Below are 20,619 nucleotides of genomic sequence, written 5' to 3' on the forward strand. Positions count from 1 at the left end.
TGGTTACAGATTGGCAGCCAAAGGAGAGAATTCATTCTCAAGGATCACCGCTGTGCGCAGCAGGACGATGCCACGTGGCATCCCACGACTGGTGGATGATGATAATAATAATGATTGATCAGCGAGGCCTTGTCGTAATTAATTACTTTAATAAAATAATTTTCACCGTCATCATCATCATCCCTCCATCTATCGTCTGGGGTTGGCAAAATGAGCGTCACGTGGTGAGGCTGCACGATCCCTGGGAAGTCACTTAAGGGTCATATTAAAGTCTCGACGAGTCACTGCCATGGCAATGTGGATTTGACACCGTGTCTTATAAACAGGCACTGCAGGTTAGCGATGTCGAGTGCTTCAGAGGGTACTTGGGACACTGCATGTTTTTAAACAGCGGTACAGTCCAGAGATACAGCAGTACGTTTTGACTTCAGTTCAGTTTATGTATTAGGTATAGCCCTGTGAGCCATTCGGCTCTTGAATCGGGTGCAACCGCAACAAACAAAAGTCTGCACGGCTGTGAATGAACTCTGGGCTGAATGTATGAGATGGCGGGGGGGGGCTCGGTTTAAATGTCACGTTTACAACCTCTTGATCAAATGATCGCGTCTATAAAGGCATGCACGTTTCAAAATAAAAACAAGGCGGCATGCAATTCTGCACAAACCGAAAGCAGCGATGATTGACGAGAAACGAACAGCCTCGTTCACTGTTTTAAACAACAAAATCCATGCCGACGCATCCGTCGTTTTTTACCGATGGGCCAGACATCTCGAATTCCCCGTACCGTGTCGTATCGACGCACGGAAAGTGGGGATTGCCTAATGCGCGTATCTCGTCGAACGTTCGTCTTGGCTGCCAGCCCACGCTTGCCGGTCAAGCGCTCAGGTCAGCTGCGAGGCACAGCGGCAGCGACGTGTGCCGGGGGGTGACTGCTCACCCACGTGTCATCGCTGCTTGCAGTTTGTGCAGAATTGCATACCGCCTTGTTTTTATTTTGAAACGTGCGTGCACTTTATAGACGCGATCATTTGGTCACGAGGTTGTAAACGTGACACATTTTTAAACCGAGTCCCCCCCACCCACCTCCTACATTCAGCCCAGAGTTCATTCACAGCCGTGCAGACTTCTGCGAGACTTCTTCCTCTTCTTCTACTTCCAGGCGTCTGTCCCACTCGCGTTCGGGCTGCCCGGCTGCCCTTGCCAGTCATCTCCACGCTGCCCTGTCCTGCGCCACATCGCCCCCCCCCCCTACCGCCGTCGCCTCTTCTTCTGCCTTCTTCTGCTCTTGATCTCTCTCCTTCCGCTCGCATCACTCGCCACCTTCTGACCCACATAATTTCCCTGTCGTCTCTCAACACGATCGAACCACACCAGAGCCCTTTCTGTCTCTCATCTTCGCGATTTCTACCACCAGGGGGGGGGTGGTCTTCCTCTCGCTTCTTCAAGTCTCGCCCTGCCTTTCCTCGTTGAACCCAAACATCCACATCAACTACTCGTTCATCCGCTACGAGCACATCCCATTGTGACGATGGGTTCAGCTTCGCCACGCGCTCACGCGTCACCTGTCACGTGCCTCTCAATGAACACGTCCGTCCGTGAACGACGTCGACGCCGAATGAGTCTGCCGCGAGCGTGCCCGCGCAAAACATCTCCGTCGTCGCAATCGATGATCAATAACCCTCCACGTCTTCTTGGTTCTTTCGGTAAAGTCACGTAGAAGGGAAGTAATAAAATAATAAAAATAAAACATAATAAAATAATTCTCACGACGTTTTATTTTTATTATTTTATTACTTCCCTTCTACGTGACTTTACCGAAAGAACCAAGAAGATGAATCCCTGCAGTCACGAAAGCTTTAAATCGAAACCCTCCACGTCCCAACACCGCTGTTGCTCAGCCCGTGCGGAGCAGCATCAGCAACGTCAACCAAAGTGCCCCCCCCCCTCGCTCTGCGTGCCCGTTTCATCTTCGTGTCTCCCGTGCGCGCACGGCGCACAAGACGGGGTTGTCTCCGGCTCCCGTGTTCGGCACCTGGTCGTTTTAAAAGTCGCCGCCTCCTCCGTCTCGACCTCGGCTCACTGTGACGACAACCCAAGCACGCCTCATCATTCTCATTCAACGCTGTGCAGCGGTGAGGTTGAAAGACAAACCAAAAAGTTCACGCGAGAAAAAAAGATATTCCGCCGTCGTCAGCTGTGTTCAAACAATATTCCACGAGCACATAGGATTTCATATTCATCCCCCCGCTATGTTTTGACACTCCACTCGGAGTCGTTACATCGGCGTGCGTGTGACACGAAAGCCTCCCTCGCCCCGCCTCTCGTCAACGCGACGTTCCGCCGCCGTCCCTTCTCAAGGCGCGCATCTCGCTCTGTCTGCAGCGCGCCCGGCGCCCGAGACAGCGGCAGCAGCAGCGGCATCCCTCGGGCCGCGAGGCTTCAAGACAATGGACTGCGCCTCGCCTCCACACCCACCCAGCTCCACGATGACAACACTAGCCGGTGTTGAATAAAAAACAAATCTACAAACGCCAATCGAACACAAAGACGTCAGCAGCAAACACGTGGCGCGCTAATCCTTCGCTGTTCGCGTTGTGCATTATGCAAATCGGGTCCCCTCCCCTCCGAAGCCTCTCCTCCTCCTCCGACTCTCTCTCTGCGTCTCCGCGTCGTCTCTCCCCCTCTCCCCCGCGAGTATTACCGCCGGTCCAGCCGCACCCTCCGCGTGCCCGGCGCGCTCCAGGCGGCATGCCCAGCGTGGGCGGCCTCGCCGCGAGCAGCCGCGTCCAGATCCTGCTGAGCCTCGCGTCCTCGCGCGTCTCGTGGCTCCTCTCGCTGCTGTCCAGCGTGTGCACGGCGCTCTGTGTCAAGTACAGGTAGGGGGTGCGTGGGGGGGGGGGGCTCGCGTTGGGGGGGGGGGCTTTGGAACGAGCGGTGTTGGTGGCGGTGCCTCGGCTGGGTCTGGGCCCCCGTGCGCTTCCAGGCTCTCGCTGCGATGATGACGACGACGACGACGCCGTCTTCCCTCTTCATTGAGCACGCGTTGTGTTGGCTTCGGTGGTCACTTGCACCCCTGCTGCTGATGCTGCTGCTGCTGTTGTGACCGCAGCTTTCTCAGACATGTGGGGGGGCGTGTGGTGGGGGAGGAACTCTCTCCCTGCGACAGCTTCTGCTGAAAGAGCCGCGACGTCGCGTTCGTCTCGCCCCGTGGTGGCGTGGGAGCCAGCCCCGTGTGTGCCCTCGCCTGCGTGTAGTTGTGGATCGGACACTTTCATGAATTGTCTGTGATGCGGGGGGGGGCGTCTTAAGAGAGGAGGGAGGCGGTGTGTTGTGTAGGAGTGGTGGTGAGGTGTAGTGTAGGAGTGGTGGGATGAGTGGTGGGGTGTGTGGTGTAGGAGTGGTGGGTGTGGTGTTGTATGAGTGGTGGGGTGTGTGGTGTAGGAGTGGTGGGATGAGTGGTGGGTGTGTGGTTTAGAAGTGTGGGAATGAGTGGTGTGTGTGTGGTGTAGGAGTGGTGGGTGTGGTGTAGGAGTGGTGGGGTGTGTGGTGTAGGAGTGGTGGGATGAGTGGTGGGGTGTGTGGTGTAGGAGTGGTGGGTGTGGTGTAGGAGTGGTGGGGTGTGTGGTGTAGGAGTGGTGGGATGAGTGGTGGGGTGTGGTGGTTGTAGAAGTGTGGGATGAGTGGTGGGGTTGTGTGTGTTGGTGTTAGGAGTGGTGGGTGTGGTGTAGGGGGTGGGTGTGTGGTTGTAGAGTGGTGGGGTGTGTGGTGTAGGAGTGGTGGGATGAGTGGTGGGGTGTGTGGTGTAGGAGTGGTGGGTGTGGTGTAGGAGTGGTGGGGTGTGTGGTGTAGGAGTGGTGGGATGAGTGGTGGGGTGTGTGGTGTAGAAGTGGTGGGATGAGTGGTGGGGTGTGTGTTATAGGAGTGGTGGGATGTGTTGTGTAGGAGTGGTGGGATGAGTGATGGGGGCGTTGTGAAGGAGCCATAAGTTCCAATTCCGGTCACGAGTCAACAAAATCCATCATCACTCTGGCATGATAAATTTAGGTACCACGTTGTGGGAATTCACCAGCGGTCGACTTATGGTGGGGGGGGGGTCTGACTCGCACGAGAGAAATTTGGAATTTCAACGACTTGTTCCGGCCCACAAACGGATGTGAGCATCCCACTATTGCACTGCTTCGAGCAGTTATACTGCAGAAGTAACTTTTCTTTTCTTGAAAATTCTACGTTAATGTCACATATGTGTTACATGCAACGTGCGTGCAGGTAACATTGTGTGTTTAAATTGTTTTTGAATGAGTGGGCTGGGCTACTTTGGTCTGGGTTTTTTTTATTCATTTTCAGCGTGAAACTTTTTCATAAAAAGTAGGATAATAACACAATCACACGTCACTATTCTTGTTCCCAAAAGTCTAAAGCAATAGGCTCTACCCTACCGTGCACTGCAGCATCAACATCTCTTTACCTAACGTATATTAGCCCATTTCATGTAATTTTCAAGCCATCACTTCGCGAACAAAATGAGCGCATGCATTAAGAGCACGGTTACTTGGTTTGTCACTGCAACATTTTATTTAAAAAAACATAGCTTCATTTAATTATATCGTGCCTAATATTAATACTAATCATTCACACCCCTTTATCAATCCACTGCTGGATGAAGGCCTCCCCAATGCCACGTCAATCTTGGGAGTTGTTTGATCAAACGTGACCAGGCTGATCGGTGCCGGTTGACGGAGAAGGGCCCGATGAGACATCACTCGCCAGCGATGTTCGCCATGGCCAGGAATCGAACTCAGGTGGCTGCGCTGATTCGAGGCAGTGCGCTAACCGCTGAACATCGCCCTCCTGCCCATTTACACATCATTCACTTGTGAGATTGTAAACATTCAAATGTGGGGAAATATCCATCTCAGGGCGCCAGATGCGGTTGTGAAACTTCCTAAACGACCCATTTAATGTTGTTTTAAAATAAGCAATTGTTAAATCATAGCAACCGTGAGTTATGTTTGTGCTTCACCTATCATTGTCCAATGGGCTGATAGATGCAGTCCCTTGCATAGACGTGAATCCGTCCGTACGAGTGAACCTATCTCGACTGGCTCTCCCATGAAGGGAAAATAGTCATACAGCGACCGCTGTACGTGCACATTTTTAGTAAATTAACCAACTCGTTGGCCGCTCTAACACGCTGAACTGTTTTGGCAGAGGTACACCAGCCGTGCGTACATTATGGGCAGTTAAGCCACTGCAGTGCTTTACGTCATCGGCTGAATGTACGACAAAATTGTGTACTTATGATAATGAAAACATTTGTCTGCAGCATACTTTTTTCTAAAGGAACACAATATTGAATTGTATGGCTTAAATGCATTTGAAAATACATTTCGTTAAATTAATGCGACGTTTGTGCTGATAGTTGGTGATGTTTTGTACAATTTATTTATTTTGTACAAGTCCTTTATACAATTTCTTTGGACAATAATGCGTGCAATTGTTAATCTGTTGCCAATATAGTTTGGCAAGACAAGGGGTGACAATCGCATATACACGACATTGGATATCCCACAATGCATCGGTCCACTCATGTAGCTCAGCTGGTAAGAGCAGCAAGCCCACTCCGTCTTGAAAACATAAGTTCAAATCCAGACAACGATGAACTCAGCCCCACCATCATTCCTCCAGTGACAGTGAATTGAGCTTCACCTTACAAGGCTGCACGACTCTGCGTGAAGTCATGGATAGACGGGACCTTGCCATGAGAATGTGCAATTTCCACCACAAGCTCAATAAGTAGAGTGTGACACTGGCTTTCGATGAGCCCCCACGTGGACGTCCTTGTCATCGCCATTGTTGTTGTCGCGAGGCTGTAAATTCTTACTGCCGGGAAAAGCCACCATCGATTTTCTACCATCCTTTCCTTCCTCCTTGTTCAGTAGTGACCTCTGAACCCTCTAACGGTGTCTCGCTGCTGCCATCTCGTACGCTGTCTCCCTCTGCTTCTTTTGCCTTGACTTGCTGTCCGCTCTGTGACTGGGGTCGGCCAATATGGCAATAATTTCTCCATGCCACTTATCAAGAACTGAATTTGCACTTCGCTCGGCTTCGCCCGTTGCCCCGACGATCGTAGCAATGCAATGAAGTGGAGATGTGAACCCAACCAAACAAGTGAAAACATACATTTTTTTGCCTTACATCTCCCACTGAGGTTTACCATTCCCTCCGCTCACTGTCGAGATGAGGGTCAACAAATGTGCAGTTATTATCAGTGCCATGTGGTACGACTAAATATTGCCAAATAACTTTCTCTGCGTGCACCGAGCCCTAATAATGGAATGGGCTTCCTCGCTCAGGTGCGACCCTCGACTCAAAATATTTAGCCCCCTGTCTCGTTTACGGTCTCGTCTCCGCAGGAGCTTGGAAGCGTCGGGCTCCGGAGGTTTGTTTGAATGTTGAATTTTGTCAATGATGAGGCTTCTCTGTGTGCGTGCGACTTTATTGACGCACTTGTCATTTCCGCCCCCGGCTCCTCTTTTCCAGAAAATGCTTTCAAACGGCGCACTTTTACGTGGAGGACAACGACTCTCCCCGGGTGATCCCTGCCATCCCGCTCGCCGCGATGCCAGGTACGTGTCTCCCAACGGCACCCCCGCTGATGGCGACGATGATGATGATGATGGTGTTCAAATTTCGCGTTTGTTTATTTGTCCACGACAAGCTCTGACCGAGCCTCGAGGTTCCTTTCGAGGACTGTCCTGTGTTGTTGACGTGGGTCGCCAGGCCATGAATGTGCATTTGGCTTGTGGATGGGGGGGGGGGGGATGTTGTAGAAAACTCACAAACTTGAGCGGAGTGACGCTCAAGGCTCCACACGGTTGGATTCAAGAACACACAGCTGTACTTTCCGCAACTTTTTAAGAAGTGGGAAAACCCACCCGCGGATGGGCTGACACTCACAGGTTCACAGACCTCACTTGCTGGACTGCCGCCCGTTGGGCCATCTCACAGCTCAGCGGGCTAGAGAGCCTCACGCTGGAGTCTGTGATCCAGCAACCCCTCATGGACAGCCCTGGAATATGGGCGAGTGGTGCCACCCACTCGAGTGGTGCCACCCACTCGAGTGAGTTCACCAGAGTGCACCCTGCCCCGCCCACGTTCCTGAATGTTAAGAACGAGACGGAACTAATAGATGCTCGATTCGACTAGTGGCCTTGACCCACATCAACTCATGGCCACGTGGTGGGGGCTGTGGGTTGGGGGGTGGTTGGTGAACTGGCACACCCTGAGGACAGTACTGCACTGCCTTGAACACGGGAGGCGGCGTGTGAACCCACGTGAACCCTCCACGCTGCGTTCACACACGCGGAGCGGGCAGCGAGCCTGCGTGTTGAGGATTACGGGGCGGCTGAGCGTCGCCGTGCTCCGGTACCCGGTACCACCGTGCCCGCTCCCGGTGATTGGCGGGCACCGGTGAATTTGTCGGCGCGTGCGCTTTGTGACGTCCGCTGTCCGCTCGACGAACTGCAGCGGCCGTGACGCTGCTGCTGCTGCTGCTGCCCGATGCCTAACGATGGGGCAATGGGGATGTTTGCCGTGAAGATTGGAATCGTTTTATTGGCCCAAGATTCGGGGTAAATGCCAATTTTGGAAATGAAGGGAATGTCGCTGCTCCGGCCATAAAAGCGGAGCGATGCGCGCTTGTGTGGCAAGCACACACAGAGATTTGGGCATGCACAGCGAAGTGTTCTTTGTGTGGTGGTTTATCTCTGAAGGGAGGGAGGGTCCTAATGTGATCCCTCTTGGCTCTGAGTAAAATACTTTGTATACAATTTAAGCATACTACGATTGCACTCTACATGATTTGTTTTGTAATAATGCGCAGTTTCATACGGCATCGTCCACGCAAATTGCATCTCACAATCGCCGTGGAACCACAGACAAGCTGAAAGGCAGCGAGCCAGTGCCAATAATTGCCCAAGCTCTGCTGTCCTCTATAAACTGAAATGTTTTTTTTTTCCCAATGAATGTGTGTTAATACCTGTGAGAGGAAACCGAAGCACCCAGAGAAAACTGACGTATGAGAGGGTCTAACCCTCTATCCCATACAGAAAGGAAACTCCAAATATACGGGCGTCAGGGTCGGGATTTGAACCCACGACCTCCTGCATACAAGGCGAGGTAGTTAACATCTCGACACTGTGAAAGCGGTTGGAAGTTCCACATTGCTATGGCAGGGCACAGTCGCTAGACAGGGCAGTCGGATCCGATTAAATGTTTTTCCGTGAGGGGGTTTGGCGCACGCCGTTAGGAAGACTTGCTCTCCGCTATGAATGTCCACACTTGGGGCTGAAAAAATTACGGTGTTACATTCACCGCTTAAATTTAGCACTCGACAACAGCGAAGTGCTAAAACGATGCGGTGACATCATCTCCGTCTTCTGTTGTGTCACGGGGATTGAAAATGGAATTAAAATATCCCCAGTGTTGTGAAATGATCAGACTAATTATTCTAATGGAGATTTACTATAAAGTGGCTGTTAGCAGATACACGATAGTAATGACTATACCGGACATGAAAATCAGGCCATATAATACTCGTATGCAATATTACGATAATTGAGATGATGAAAAGTGTTCTGTTAGACCGTGGCAAGCCCTCTAGATGCATACAAACCCTCGAATACACAAGGAGGGTGAGTTTCTACTCTACGCAGCAGGGCATTAATTTAACATTTTACGTGTGTGGCAATACCAGCTGAAGCTTTGGCATACCGTGCATTGTAGGCTTCGGGTTTGCTACGTGTCTAAGAGATTTCAGTATAGCGATGGATTATTGAATCTATCTGTGCGAAGCTTTGCGCTTTTTATCTTGTGTAAACCGGTTTCCTTCCACATGACAAACACGCGTCCATGGACCAGAGCAGAATGAGCACCACAGGCTGTGGTGAATATTTAGTGATACCAGCTTCTGTATTTGGCAACAGAATGAAAGAGTGGATTTTGTGATAGCATACTTTATGAATCTAGGTCATTGCATTATTCGCTTTTACTGGCGGGTCAAACGTAATGTAACGACTCGGGTCGTATGAGCAAGTAAAATAGATGTTGTCTGGGCCGAGGTGATTCGGGGGTTTACTTTGTTTTATTTTGTTGAGATTCCTGTGAGTGTCACTTTGAGATCCACAAAAGGTTGTCAATCAAAGCACCGTGCTAAACACTGCCGATTGCAGTGCACGACCATGAGAGATGGCGATGGCCTGGGGGGGGGGTAGACTTTCATCCAGCAGCGAATAGATCAAAGCTGATGATGGTGACAACGATGATGTTGATGATCGTGATGATATTCATAAAGATACGTGACATTTTTCAAAGTAACAACGCTTTTAAATAATCTGTGAGAGTGAATAAATTATTTAAATCCTTTAACGTCATTCCATCTGACATTGAAAGCTGTAAATGAAGACATTGCGTTCGTAATTATTTGTTGCATAGTAATTCTACCATTGAGAAAAACAATATGTTAAAATGAAATTCGCTCAATTGAATCATGAGCCATGCCTCCTGTTCATATAATAACACAGCCAATCGAATTCATAATTGATTAATCCTTGACTTTATATCACCGTGAATTCACGATCTAGGCCATCAACTTGATTTGCCGCCGCACTAAATAAATCTCTCTGTAAAAATATCGCGAACGATCGCACTCGATTTTGCAAGGAGCCCTCGCACAACTGCTAACGCCAAACTCTGTGTGCAACAATAAGCCGGGACGTGGATGCTGTACTCTGCAGCGCTTTGCAAATGAGGACGAGATTGAATACGGAGATATAGGCCGGCAGTAACTCAGATGTTCTGTTCCATTTCACATTTGTTTAGCGCCCTGTCAGGGCAGTAAGCTCATATCCTGGTCAATGTTGGTTCACTTTATTGTCCGCAAACATCCAAGGTAACCAGAGTAGGCCTGGAGAAAAATGCACGCGCAGCAAGTGACGGGTTAACACTCAGAGAGCCACACGGACACTTTAAAATCCTGGTTGTGAGCACAACAGAGGGTAATTTTCAGCAGCAAAATGTCTATTTCTCTCTGAACTGCATGAACATATAAATGTCGACCTTGTATATACCGCTGCTGTGTGTACTAGACACTCAGCAGAGCTCTTCTCGTTGAAGTCGTTGAGTCAATCGTGGGGAGAGACATTCATGCATGTCCAGGCCCACGCTTTAATATTCTATACAGTCTGTTACTCTTTGATATTTTATGGAATGTGACATACGGAGATAGATCCTATTTAGGAAATGCAACGTGGTTATCATTTCGTCGCACTTTAAAGTCACGGCATGGATGATTATAATATCCCACACACACACACACACCAGCGTGGTGAAGTATGGTCAATCAACCTCTCACGGCCCACACTCCATGGAGAGTTCTTCGTTCAGCAGCGGATTAACACACAAAGGACTCTACGCGTACACGCATCTGCTCCAGTGAATATTTAATTGTCTTGTCGATGTGTCGATGCATGCATGTGGAACTGAAGGCTGTGTTCCAAGATAGCCCTCTGATTTATGCCGTGTTGGATTAAGTTGTTTATTGCCATTTAAAGCAGTTGTCATCGAGTTTAAACTAAATCCTTTGTGTGTTGCCTTATGTTGCGTCCAACATGATTAACACCTTTCATTAGCCTCTGATCACCCATGCCATTGCCAACACATGGGGCTCACGATCATCAATTTCATTTTCTGTTGCCAACTCCGTATTAAGAACTCGACGTTTTAAAAATACCCAACCACAGCAGCTTTTACTTTACGAAGATGTGCTAACAATTTGACGAACGAGACTAATGTAATACTATCTTTCAAATATTATTGTCCTTTAGAGGAAAAAAATAACAATCCAAATCCACTTAACTTAAGCAGTCACTAAAAATGTGTTGAGCCGCGTAGACTGTTGGGATAATTGCTGTTAGCGAGCGCCTATTGTGAGCCGGCACTGCCTAAGAGTGGCCAGCACAACATACATCTGGCCGCCTTCGTGCTATTGTTGACCACAGTACTCGAACCGGCTACTTATTTTAGGCCGAGTCGAGCTACTGGAAGCCCAGTTTGTGGTCCCCACAATAATTGTCAGTGGAGCTGCGCGAGGCTGGCAGCTGAACCATGCTGACATCTTGGGGCTGTGCACAAAGCAGTGGAGCCATCTCTGTCGTCTGTCATGGATTGTGAACTTGGCAATCCCGACGGTCAGAGGTTTAAAGAGAGTCTAGTTGATCGTTTGTCTCACTTATTTTACATTTGGTTGTATTGCTCTCCGCCACGCCTGACCTGTAACACGAGTGCATTGTTTATGACGCAAATCGATTGGCGTCCACTTATCTGACGTTCATTGTTTAAAAATGAACGAAAACACGACAATTTTTTTTTTGCATTGTGAACGAAGAATAGATGTTAACCTCATCGACGGTCGCGACACTCCTTGTTTTTAATGCTCACAGCAAATTGGCAAAGCGCCTTCCTGGTAACATGAGCAGTGAAGAACGCTCATCCTCACTGGTGACCCTGAGCCAGCAGTGGAAATTCCACATTACCATCGAAGAGACCAGTCTCTCCCTAAACTGGTGTTGACTCCCCACAATGTGGTACCGACTTGGTCAGCCTCTGGGATTTTAACTCGGAATCTTCTGGTTGCATTCAAAACGCTGCAACGCGCGTGGAATAGGCAGATGTTATTTTCGTTATAAACGCACATTTGGTATCGTTTCATTTGACGTTACGCACGATGCTCGCGGGGTTCTTTGTCTTGCGCTGTCCACGCCGCTTCGGATGACCTGGGCTAGCGCCGTCAATTATTCACCGGGGCCCCGTGTGCAAAAAATCATCGCCCTATTCATTGCCGTTGCCCCCAGTGTTTAAATGACAGATTCCAATCAATAGTCGACATCTGCCACCCTGACGGTCGGCAGCGAGAGCGTCACCGCTCGCTCGCTCACTCGCTCGCGCCGAGATGCAAACACGCGCACAAAGACGACGCCAGGGCCGTGCGTGCGGGGAAATGAAATCAGAACGGGCAAATACGGACGCGGATTTGTGTCAACACGAGGCCACGCTCGCACGCACGCAAGGAAACTGGGCCGGTGCCGCTCACGAACACAGCCATTGCTCAGTTTAACACGTAGCAGGCTTTCGCGACCAATATTATCCATAATAGAGGTTTTTGGGTTAGATCGCGTGGATATATACATGTGTCGTTAAACCCGCCATCACCCGACACAGCCGATTAGTAAGGTTTGCCACGTAAGGAAAGCATCCGAGTTCGTTACTAGTACAGCACGACGGTGTGTTGGAGAGCAAACCCACAACATTGACAATTCGAGTACGACATTTCGCCAGTAATTACAACTAGCACCATCAGCCATTGCTATGTTTGTAATGCAGCGAGCTGCCAACATTGTACCATGCATGTAATCGCAACTCCCGTCGACCAAAGACAGATTGCTCTCTTGTACGTACGTACGTTCAACTCCTTCCGCACCGCACGTAGCCAACCGGGGTAATCAGAGGTGCGGACAGGTGCTGTTCGCAAGCACCTATTAAGGTTCGTAAGGAGCGTGACTGGATGGTGTAAGCAGCACCATACCCCCGCCGCCTTCGTTTCTACATCGCTTAGCTTGGTGCCTTGATGTCTGTCAACATGTGCCAAAGACAAAAGATCCCCCGTGTAGCTTGAACTGGCTGTTGGGGCAAGTGCTGTTTGCGAGCACCTATGAAGGCCGAGACGGCACATAAGGGGATGTGTGTGTGTGTGTATATGTGTGTGTGTATATGTGTGTGTATATGTGTGTGTGTATATGTGTGTGTGTGTGTATATGTGTATGTGTGTGTATATGTGTGTGTATATGTGTATGTGTGTGTATATGTGTGTGTGTGCATATGTTGTGGGGAGCGGTAGTGTAGCGGTTAGCGCGCTGCGCTATGAACCTGGCGACCCGGGTTCGATTCCCGCTCACGGCTAACACCAGTGACGATTATCTGAACCGGTCCTGGGCCTCCCCTAGGTCGACTCAGCCTTAAATGAGTACCTGGTGCGGTGTGTAAACATCGCCACTAGGGAGACAAAGGCGGTCGGGCGTGGTGCTGGCCACCCACCCCCTCGTGTACCGTTCCGGCCTTCATAGGTGCTCGCTAACAGCACTTGCCCCTACAGTCTGTTCAGGCTATACGGGGGATCTTTATCTTTGTGTGCATATGTGTGTGTGTGTATATGTGTGTGTGTATATGTGTGTGTATATGTGTGTGTGTGTGCATATGTGTGTGTGTATATGTGTGTGTGTGTGTGTATATGTGTGTGTGTATATGTGTGTGTGTGTGTGTGCATGTGGGGAGCGGTAGTGCAGCAGTTAGCGCTACGCTGCGCTACGAACCCGGCGACCCGAGTTCGATTCCCGCTCACGGCCAACACCGGTGACGATGATCAGAACCGGTCCTGAGGCTCCCCTAAGTCGACTCAGCCTTAAATGAGTACCTGCTGTGGTGTGTAAGCATCGCCACTAGGGAGACAAAGGCAGTCGGGCGTGGTGCTGGCCACCCACCCCCTCGTGTACCATTCCGGCCTTCATAGGTGCTGCTCGCTAACAGCACTTGCCCCAACAGTCTTTTAAGGCTACACGGGGAATCTTTGTCTTTGTGCGTGAATGCACAGATCTACCCCCCCACCCCACCTCACATAGCACCCCTGGTATCGCCAATTAAATACTCTCCATCCCATGATGCATTTCAATTGTTGCATTTGACGAGGCGCCCGTCCCGTTTTGCAATTGTGTTTGCGCGCTTTGCGAGGCGTTCTGTGTATCCGCAGCAGTGAGGAGCCGATTCTGATGTCTGTTACCTCTCGTTATTTGCATAATGCCGTTCCTGGGAAGCGTAAAAATTGGCCTATGAGCTCGAAGCCCCGGGGGGGTCGGGGTGGGGAGAAAGTGCAGATTGTGCAGGTGACCCTTGCACGCCCGTTGCCATTTGGTGTCAAATTTGGCAGTGCGGTTTTGCTGACTGCCGCCGAATTTCGCTCACCGCAGACGCTTCGAGTTAAAGCTTAAATAAATAAATAAATAGCTGCGAAATTGATGGAGGTTGACTCCAGTGCAGATTCTGGGATTAATGAGGCATACCTGACCACCCCGCGCACGTTTTACGGAGACGTTAACGTTTAATAATTGCTCAATTTTATCCGTGGCCGGAGACTTAACCACATTCCGTGCCACTTAGCAATGGGCCGTGCATTTCAATCTGCACAGAGGATCGTGTTGGAATACTGTTAATCATCCTGCAGCACTCGGTCCAATATGTGAATCCCACGGTTTCTTTATATATCAGCAGTTACTGTGTTTTTTTTTATGAAGGATTTTGCTTGTGAATATTAATGATTGTGGCTCGCATTATTCTTTTCGCGAATCACAGGAACTGAATGAGTGCCCTCCCGTCAGCGCAGTGAAATGAGGGGGAGTGTTTCGCTTGATTCTTAGCAGTGGTTATTACTACTCCCATATTACTTCTATTTGTTATTCTCTCATCGCGGTCAACAGGAGCGGTGGGGGGGGTGGTGAGGGGCCGCACTGAGGAGGAGGGGGGTTGACGGCTGCGATCGCTGACGACATCTCCACAAAGCCGTGTCGCCCGTGGTCGTTCAGGAATATTCCTTCTGGTGTCAAAGCATTTCCTCTCTTCGACGTGCGCGTGCGTGCGTGCGCGTGCGTGCGCGTGTGCGCGTGCGTGCGTGCGCGTGCGTGCGTGCGTGCGCGTCCCATTAACACGCCAGCGGCGGCGGCTCTCGCCACGATGCACTGTGCACAATGGGGGGTGGGGGGGGGGTCCACGCCGTTCTTAGGAATCCGTCTCGTCGAGGCAGGGAGCGTTCGCACGGTTTTCTTTTTGCAGACGGACGGCAAATCTGAGCGGGGAGGTCGGTTTTCACCGAGTCGGGGTTTGCCGCCGCATTCGTGGGCAGATTGAATGGTCGCGCCTCCGTTTTTTCTCGGATGTTCTCGACTGTTTAATCGCATCTCTGTGTTTTCGCATGGGCTCAGTTTTTCTATTTTTACATTCCAGACACACAGCTGTAGCGTGGTTCGTAACTTGTAATCAGACCTCTGTTCCACTCAGGCACACAACTAAGATATATTTTCATGGCGCTATTTATCCAGCTACGTTTGTTTAGTCAAGCGAACGCTCGATTGCTTGCGACCTTCTGGATGTCATCAGCAGAGTTCGAGGCTTGTTAAATTAAACCCTGCCGCGTTATTGGCGAGAGTGCTCCGACCTAAACGACAGGGGTCCACCGTTCAGCGCAAAAAATAGCAATTGCCGTACGCGAAATTCATTCAGCGTTGACACAGAACAATCTCGGTCTATCGTGCACGCACGGTACGAGCGAACCCTGCTTCCCACGCGTGTCCCTCCCACGTGAAATCTCCACTCGGGCAGTGAACGCCCAGTCGGCGCTCTGTCGCGTGCCGGAGTTTATTTTAAACGCCGCTTTGGCGACACCCGACGACGTTTCGTCTTCACGCCGCTCGTTTGCGCCGAGAAACTCGCCAGTTGGTCCGCTCGACACCGTCTCGCGCCGCGGAGCCGTCGTCCCCGAAGAACGAGTCGCACAGTTTGCGAGTCTGCCACTGCAGCGCTAAACAATTACTTTCCCGTTTAATTCGAACGTGCTATTGCACGATGCAAGCGTTGCAGACTATCCAATTAACAGGAGCATGACGCAGATGCGATTATCTCCCTATCCGCATGAGGCAGCTGCTCGTGGTGCAGATGACGGATGACGGCAGTCAGTCAAGCGTGCGGACTGGACATGCATTGATTCCTCGATTTAAAGTCGACGCTTACGGCAATATAACTGCATCGTATTCTTAGGTTTTTTCGGTAAAGTCACGTAGGTAAAACATTAAAATTAATGAAAGTAAAATAAAATAAATATTTTACTTTCATTTTAATTTCATTCATTAATTTTAATGTTTTACCTATGTGACTTTACCGAAAAAACCTAAGAATATGAATCCTTGCAGTCACGAAAGCTTCAAATCTAGAAATAACTGCATCGGATTGTGAGTGTAAGATTCTGTTATTTACTTTATATGTAACCAATCAGAATATAAGATGCCAATGTTACATTCAAGCTCTTGTGGAGTGAGCAAAGCCGTACAGACGAGACGGAACGAGATGGAGGCGGGGGGAACGGGACATAAGAATTAATTCTTGAATCATGACCCCAAATTGTAACGAGTCGTCGAATCACTGGGAAGGCCGAATTGTCACGATCGGGGAGTGACGCAGGAGCCCAAAGCCCCAAAGCGTCAAGCGATCAGCAACGAAGAGCACTCATCACAGATGTCATGGATACGAGTGTAACAAGTCTTTTGTATTGAGCTAAGTCTTATTAAGGGCTTGGGAATAAAGAAGATGGGAGAGAATTCCCAAGTGGAGCAGAGCGAGGCAAGAGAAGTGCCGTGGTCTGCAGTGTGGTGCTGCACTCTGCCCCAACTGAAAAATTTGGTTTTTTTCGTGATTTGTTTACCTTTCCGAACTTTGCATTCCTATTGTGTTTTTGTTTTGTTTGTTGTTGTCATGTTCTGACCCGCCCCAGATTGGACATCTGTGAAAAAGAGCATCATAGCTCATCGATTTCCTCCAGTATTAATAAACATTCTGATTCTGAAATCAGGTGTGGAGTGAAGGTTTAATCCTCCGGTCACCCTCTCCCTGTGTGTGCATCTCTCTCTGCCTCTTCTCCGTCCCTCCGCAGAGGAGATGGAGGGCATTCCCGTGAAGCAGTTTCCCCGACACGTCGCCCGCCTCTACGCCGATGGCCAGCGCGGCTTCGCGCAGGAGTTCGAGGTACGGCCGCACACGGCCCACGCCAGGCGCCAGCGTCGCCAGGCCGCGGTGCCTTGTCCGCCTCTTCGTCGAGCGAGCGGTTCGCGACGGGTCAACGAACCCGGAGAGTTAATGGACGCAACGAGGCCTCCGCAGGCGGGCCCGGAAACGACCTCTGCGGCTGCCGCCCGTGGCTCGTTGGCAGAGGCGGCACGAAGCACCGCGATGAGTTAACGCGAGTAACGGGGCGGAGCGGCGGCGCCGTGGCTAACAAACAAAAGACCTGGCCCCACCTGCGTTTTATATCCGGGCCAGGGCTAACGGCGGCAGTGGCGAGCGATGTCTGACCAGCGGGGAGCTTCTGCTTCCGCGACGGGGTTTAAGCGAAGCGTCGGTCGCCGGGATGCCGAGCGGCGCGCGGCGCGAACCGGGAACGCGTCGGTGGAGAGCCGCGCCGGCCGGGCACTCCTCTCCTCAATGGCGCCGCGTGCCGCCCCCTCTCTGCAGGAAATACAGAGGAGCACAATGGGGAACGGCGTGACGGCCGATCAGACCAACCACCCGGAGAACAAGAGCAAGAACCGCTACATCAACATTGTGGCGTGTGAGTGTCGGAGCCCGCCCGCCCCGCGTCGCTGACGCCATCGCGCCAAGCGCTTTGGCTTTTCTCACCTCCGCGAGAAGGTGGCAGGGCCGATGCGGATGTCGCGTTCTCGCCAATTAATAGGTGGCAGCATCGGGCTCGGGGAACCGGGCTCGGTTATTAAAAGGTGCCAGCGTGGAATTTCAGTTTTGGTCCACGGCAGAGAAACAAACTGGCAAGCCGGTCTATTAAGGGCGCCTCGGATCAATGTCGCAGAAGGAGGGAGAGGCTGGAAATGTTACGCGCGAAGACGTGTACACACGGACGCACGAGTTGGGCACGTGCCGTTGCAAGCTAGCGCATGCATTGTTCACTCTTGTTGGGATAAACAGCAGAGCACTCGTACAGGGCCTACGCTTGTCAATGGGACCATCCCTGTCTCTCTCGCCTTGGTTAAAGAATATAAAAATTGTCATTTTTATATTTACGTGTTTTTTTACATGATGGATATTATTATAAACAATCTTACCCAATGTCTATACAGTTGTAGGGAAGTGGCATCGGCTGTGTCTGTCTGGTCCACAACCTCGTCTCTCCACAGACGACCACTCGAGGGTGAAGCTGAGAGTGCTTTCTGGGAAAGACTCCAAGCATAGCGATTACATCAACGCCAACTACATCGAAGTAAGTTGCACCTATGCACGTACGCATGTTGAACTTCTTCCGCACCGTACGTAGCCAACCGCGCTAATCACAGGTGCTTGAGGAAGGACGACAAATTAGACAGACACAAAGCAATCTTAATTTTAGAGCTTTCGTGACTGCAGGAATTAATATTTGGTTCTTTCGGTAAAGTAACGTATAAAGATAAAATAATAAATAAAATAATAGCATACGACGTTTCGATTGCAACACAAGCAATCATCATCAGGTATAAATGAAATAGCAACAAAAAATCTAACCAGAAAACTATAGACAGACATATAAGCAGACAGATATCACCAAGATACATAGAGAGAGAGTAACACAAGCACAGAGAGGGAGATCGTCTCTGAGACGATTTTCTGGTTAGATTTTTTGTTGCTATTTCATTTATACCTGATGATGATTGCTTGTGTTGCAATCGAAACGCCGTATGCTATTATTTAATTTATTATTTTATCTTTATACGTGACTTTACCGAAATAACCAAAGATTAGACACAAAGCAGTTAGCAAGAAATTCGTTCTCAATCTATAAGTCACCGTTCTACTGGAGAAGGCTTAACTCAGCTAATCTCCTGCCCAACCGCCCGCGATGCCACACGGCCTGCCGCATGCCCCTCCCCCCGACCCCTTGGCTCCTCCCCCCCCTAGTACCCTATATAAACACGTGTCTCTAAATAGCTCTGGAGCAGCCACACCTGATAACGGATGCTTGTGTTGCTTCCGAAACATCGCGATTCAATTTAGTTGTTTTATTTTAATTTGTTTTCACCTACGTGACTTTACCGCTAAAACCAAAGAGTATGGATGCTTGCAGTCAATCGTTTCGCTCTCTCTAGGATTTGACATTCTCAGAGCGGTTTGTCCTGCAGTCGTGCGACTTTAAAAATATGTTGTTTTTTCGTGATTTGTTTACTTATCCTCTACTTTGCATTCCTATCGTGTTTTTTTTCTAATTAATACCCGCCCCGACTGGACATCTGTGACAAAATAGCTTTATAGCTCATCGGATTCCTCCAGGATAAATTTATATTCTGATCCGATTGTGATTGTTGTTTTGCCTGTTTTTATTTCATGGCTCTACGTTTGTGTTTGTCTCTTTTGCTCCAATGTTGTTCCGTCTGTGTTCCCGCGTTGAGGCGTCCGCTAAGATATCCCGTGGAACAGTGCGTCGCCCCGTGTGAGAGAACGGCGCACAGAAGCGGATATCATAGAATTACTTCTGAGATCCCTTCAAGTGACCTTTTTATCCGTATGCCCCGCTACGGAAAAGTGGTTGCCGCATGGCGAAGTGATATTTTTTCATTCATCGAGCTGAGATTTTGCCAAATGAAGAGGAAACCCGCATTTGTTATGATGGGTTTTTCATGTTACCAGTGACGATTGGGCTCAGACCGTCAACACAATACCCTTGAGAACCCGTTTTAATGAAGGATGGATGCTTGGGGTAAACCCACAATGTCTGAACTTGACCAGAGCTTCCCTTCGGTCAACGCAGCCTTAACTGAATACATAATGTAACGAGTAAACATCAGCACTGGGGAGACAAAGGCGGCCAGGAATGGTAGTCGCCACTCACCCCCTCGTGTGATGCGCCGGCCTTCATAGGTGCTCACAAACAGCACTTGCCCCAAAAGTCTGTGAAGGCTACACGGGGGGGGGGGGGGGGAATCTTTGCCTTTGTCTCGTATGCGCGCGCGAGTGCATTTCATTTCATTTCCCAAGATTCCGCCCCCAATCTTCTCCCACTGACACGTTGGCAGGGCTACAACAAACCTCGAGCCTACATAGCCACCCAGGGGCCCCTCAAGGGCACGTTCGAGGACTTCTGGAGAATGGTGTGGGAGCAGAACGTGCGCGTGGTGGTGATGATCACCAACCTCGTGGAGAAAGGACGGGTAAGTGGACTGACGCGGGACGGCACGCGACTCCGTGGCCGCGCGTTGCTAGAATTGCCGCCCGGGTTGCGAGCCTCCCGGCGTGCGCGGTGCGATTTTTCTACGCGGCCGTCGTGAACGTGCCAGCGACGCGAGAGCAGTCGTTAGCGGAGCGCCGATCAAATGAAGCGATGGATTAATTCTGCCCTATCCAATTTCTTAACGGGTTTATTGATGGGTTTTTTTTTATCATGCGGCTAAAATTGTCCTTCCAAACACTGTGCTCACGTACGTGGCAATAATGACTGTAATACTTTCCAAACATTTTACTTTTGAATGTGTAATGATAATGACAAAAAAAGTGTTTTAATAGCAAGCAGCAATTGCAGTCGTTGATGTTCATTAAGGATGTTATAGGGCCGATGTTGTAAAGTGTGTCATGAAATTGGCACCGTTATGAATCAGCTTGCAGGATAGCATTAACAGCTGTGTGTCTAAACACATTGTATGTAAAGATATTACATGTTGCAAGACACCCCTGCTTCGTATAAATGAAGTTGAAAATTGCACTTCATACTAT

General features: G+C 50.0%; 1 protein-coding gene across 6 annotated transcripts in view; it reads left to right on the forward strand.

Annotated features, from left to right (window-relative positions):
• Positions 1–20,619, forward strand: part of LOC133351669 (receptor-type tyrosine-protein phosphatase gamma-like) — a 169,149-nt gene that overhangs the window by 124,770 nt on the left and 23,760 nt on the right. For all 6 annotated transcript variants that reach the window (XM_061567057.1, XM_061567055.1, XM_061567054.1 and 3 more), the window contains 5 exons: positions 6,541–6,626; positions 16,805–16,896; positions 17,383–17,479; positions 18,060–18,142; positions 19,926–20,060. In XM_061567057.1, coding sequence (XP_061423041.1) covers positions 6,541–6,626; positions 16,805–16,896; positions 17,383–17,479; positions 18,060–18,142; positions 19,926–20,060 — 493 coding nt within the window. The remainder of the gene's footprint in view (positions 1–6,540; positions 6,627–16,804; positions 16,897–17,382; positions 17,480–18,059; positions 18,143–19,925; positions 20,061–20,619) is intronic.

Source organism: Lethenteron reissneri, chromosome 38, assembly GCF_015708825.2.
Source record: "Lethenteron reissneri isolate LAM-NWPU_2019-01 chromosome 38, ASM1570882v1, whole genome shotgun sequence".
Classification (NCBI taxonomy): Eukaryota; Metazoa; Chordata; class Hyperoartia; order Petromyzontiformes; family Petromyzontidae; genus Lethenteron; species Lethenteron reissneri.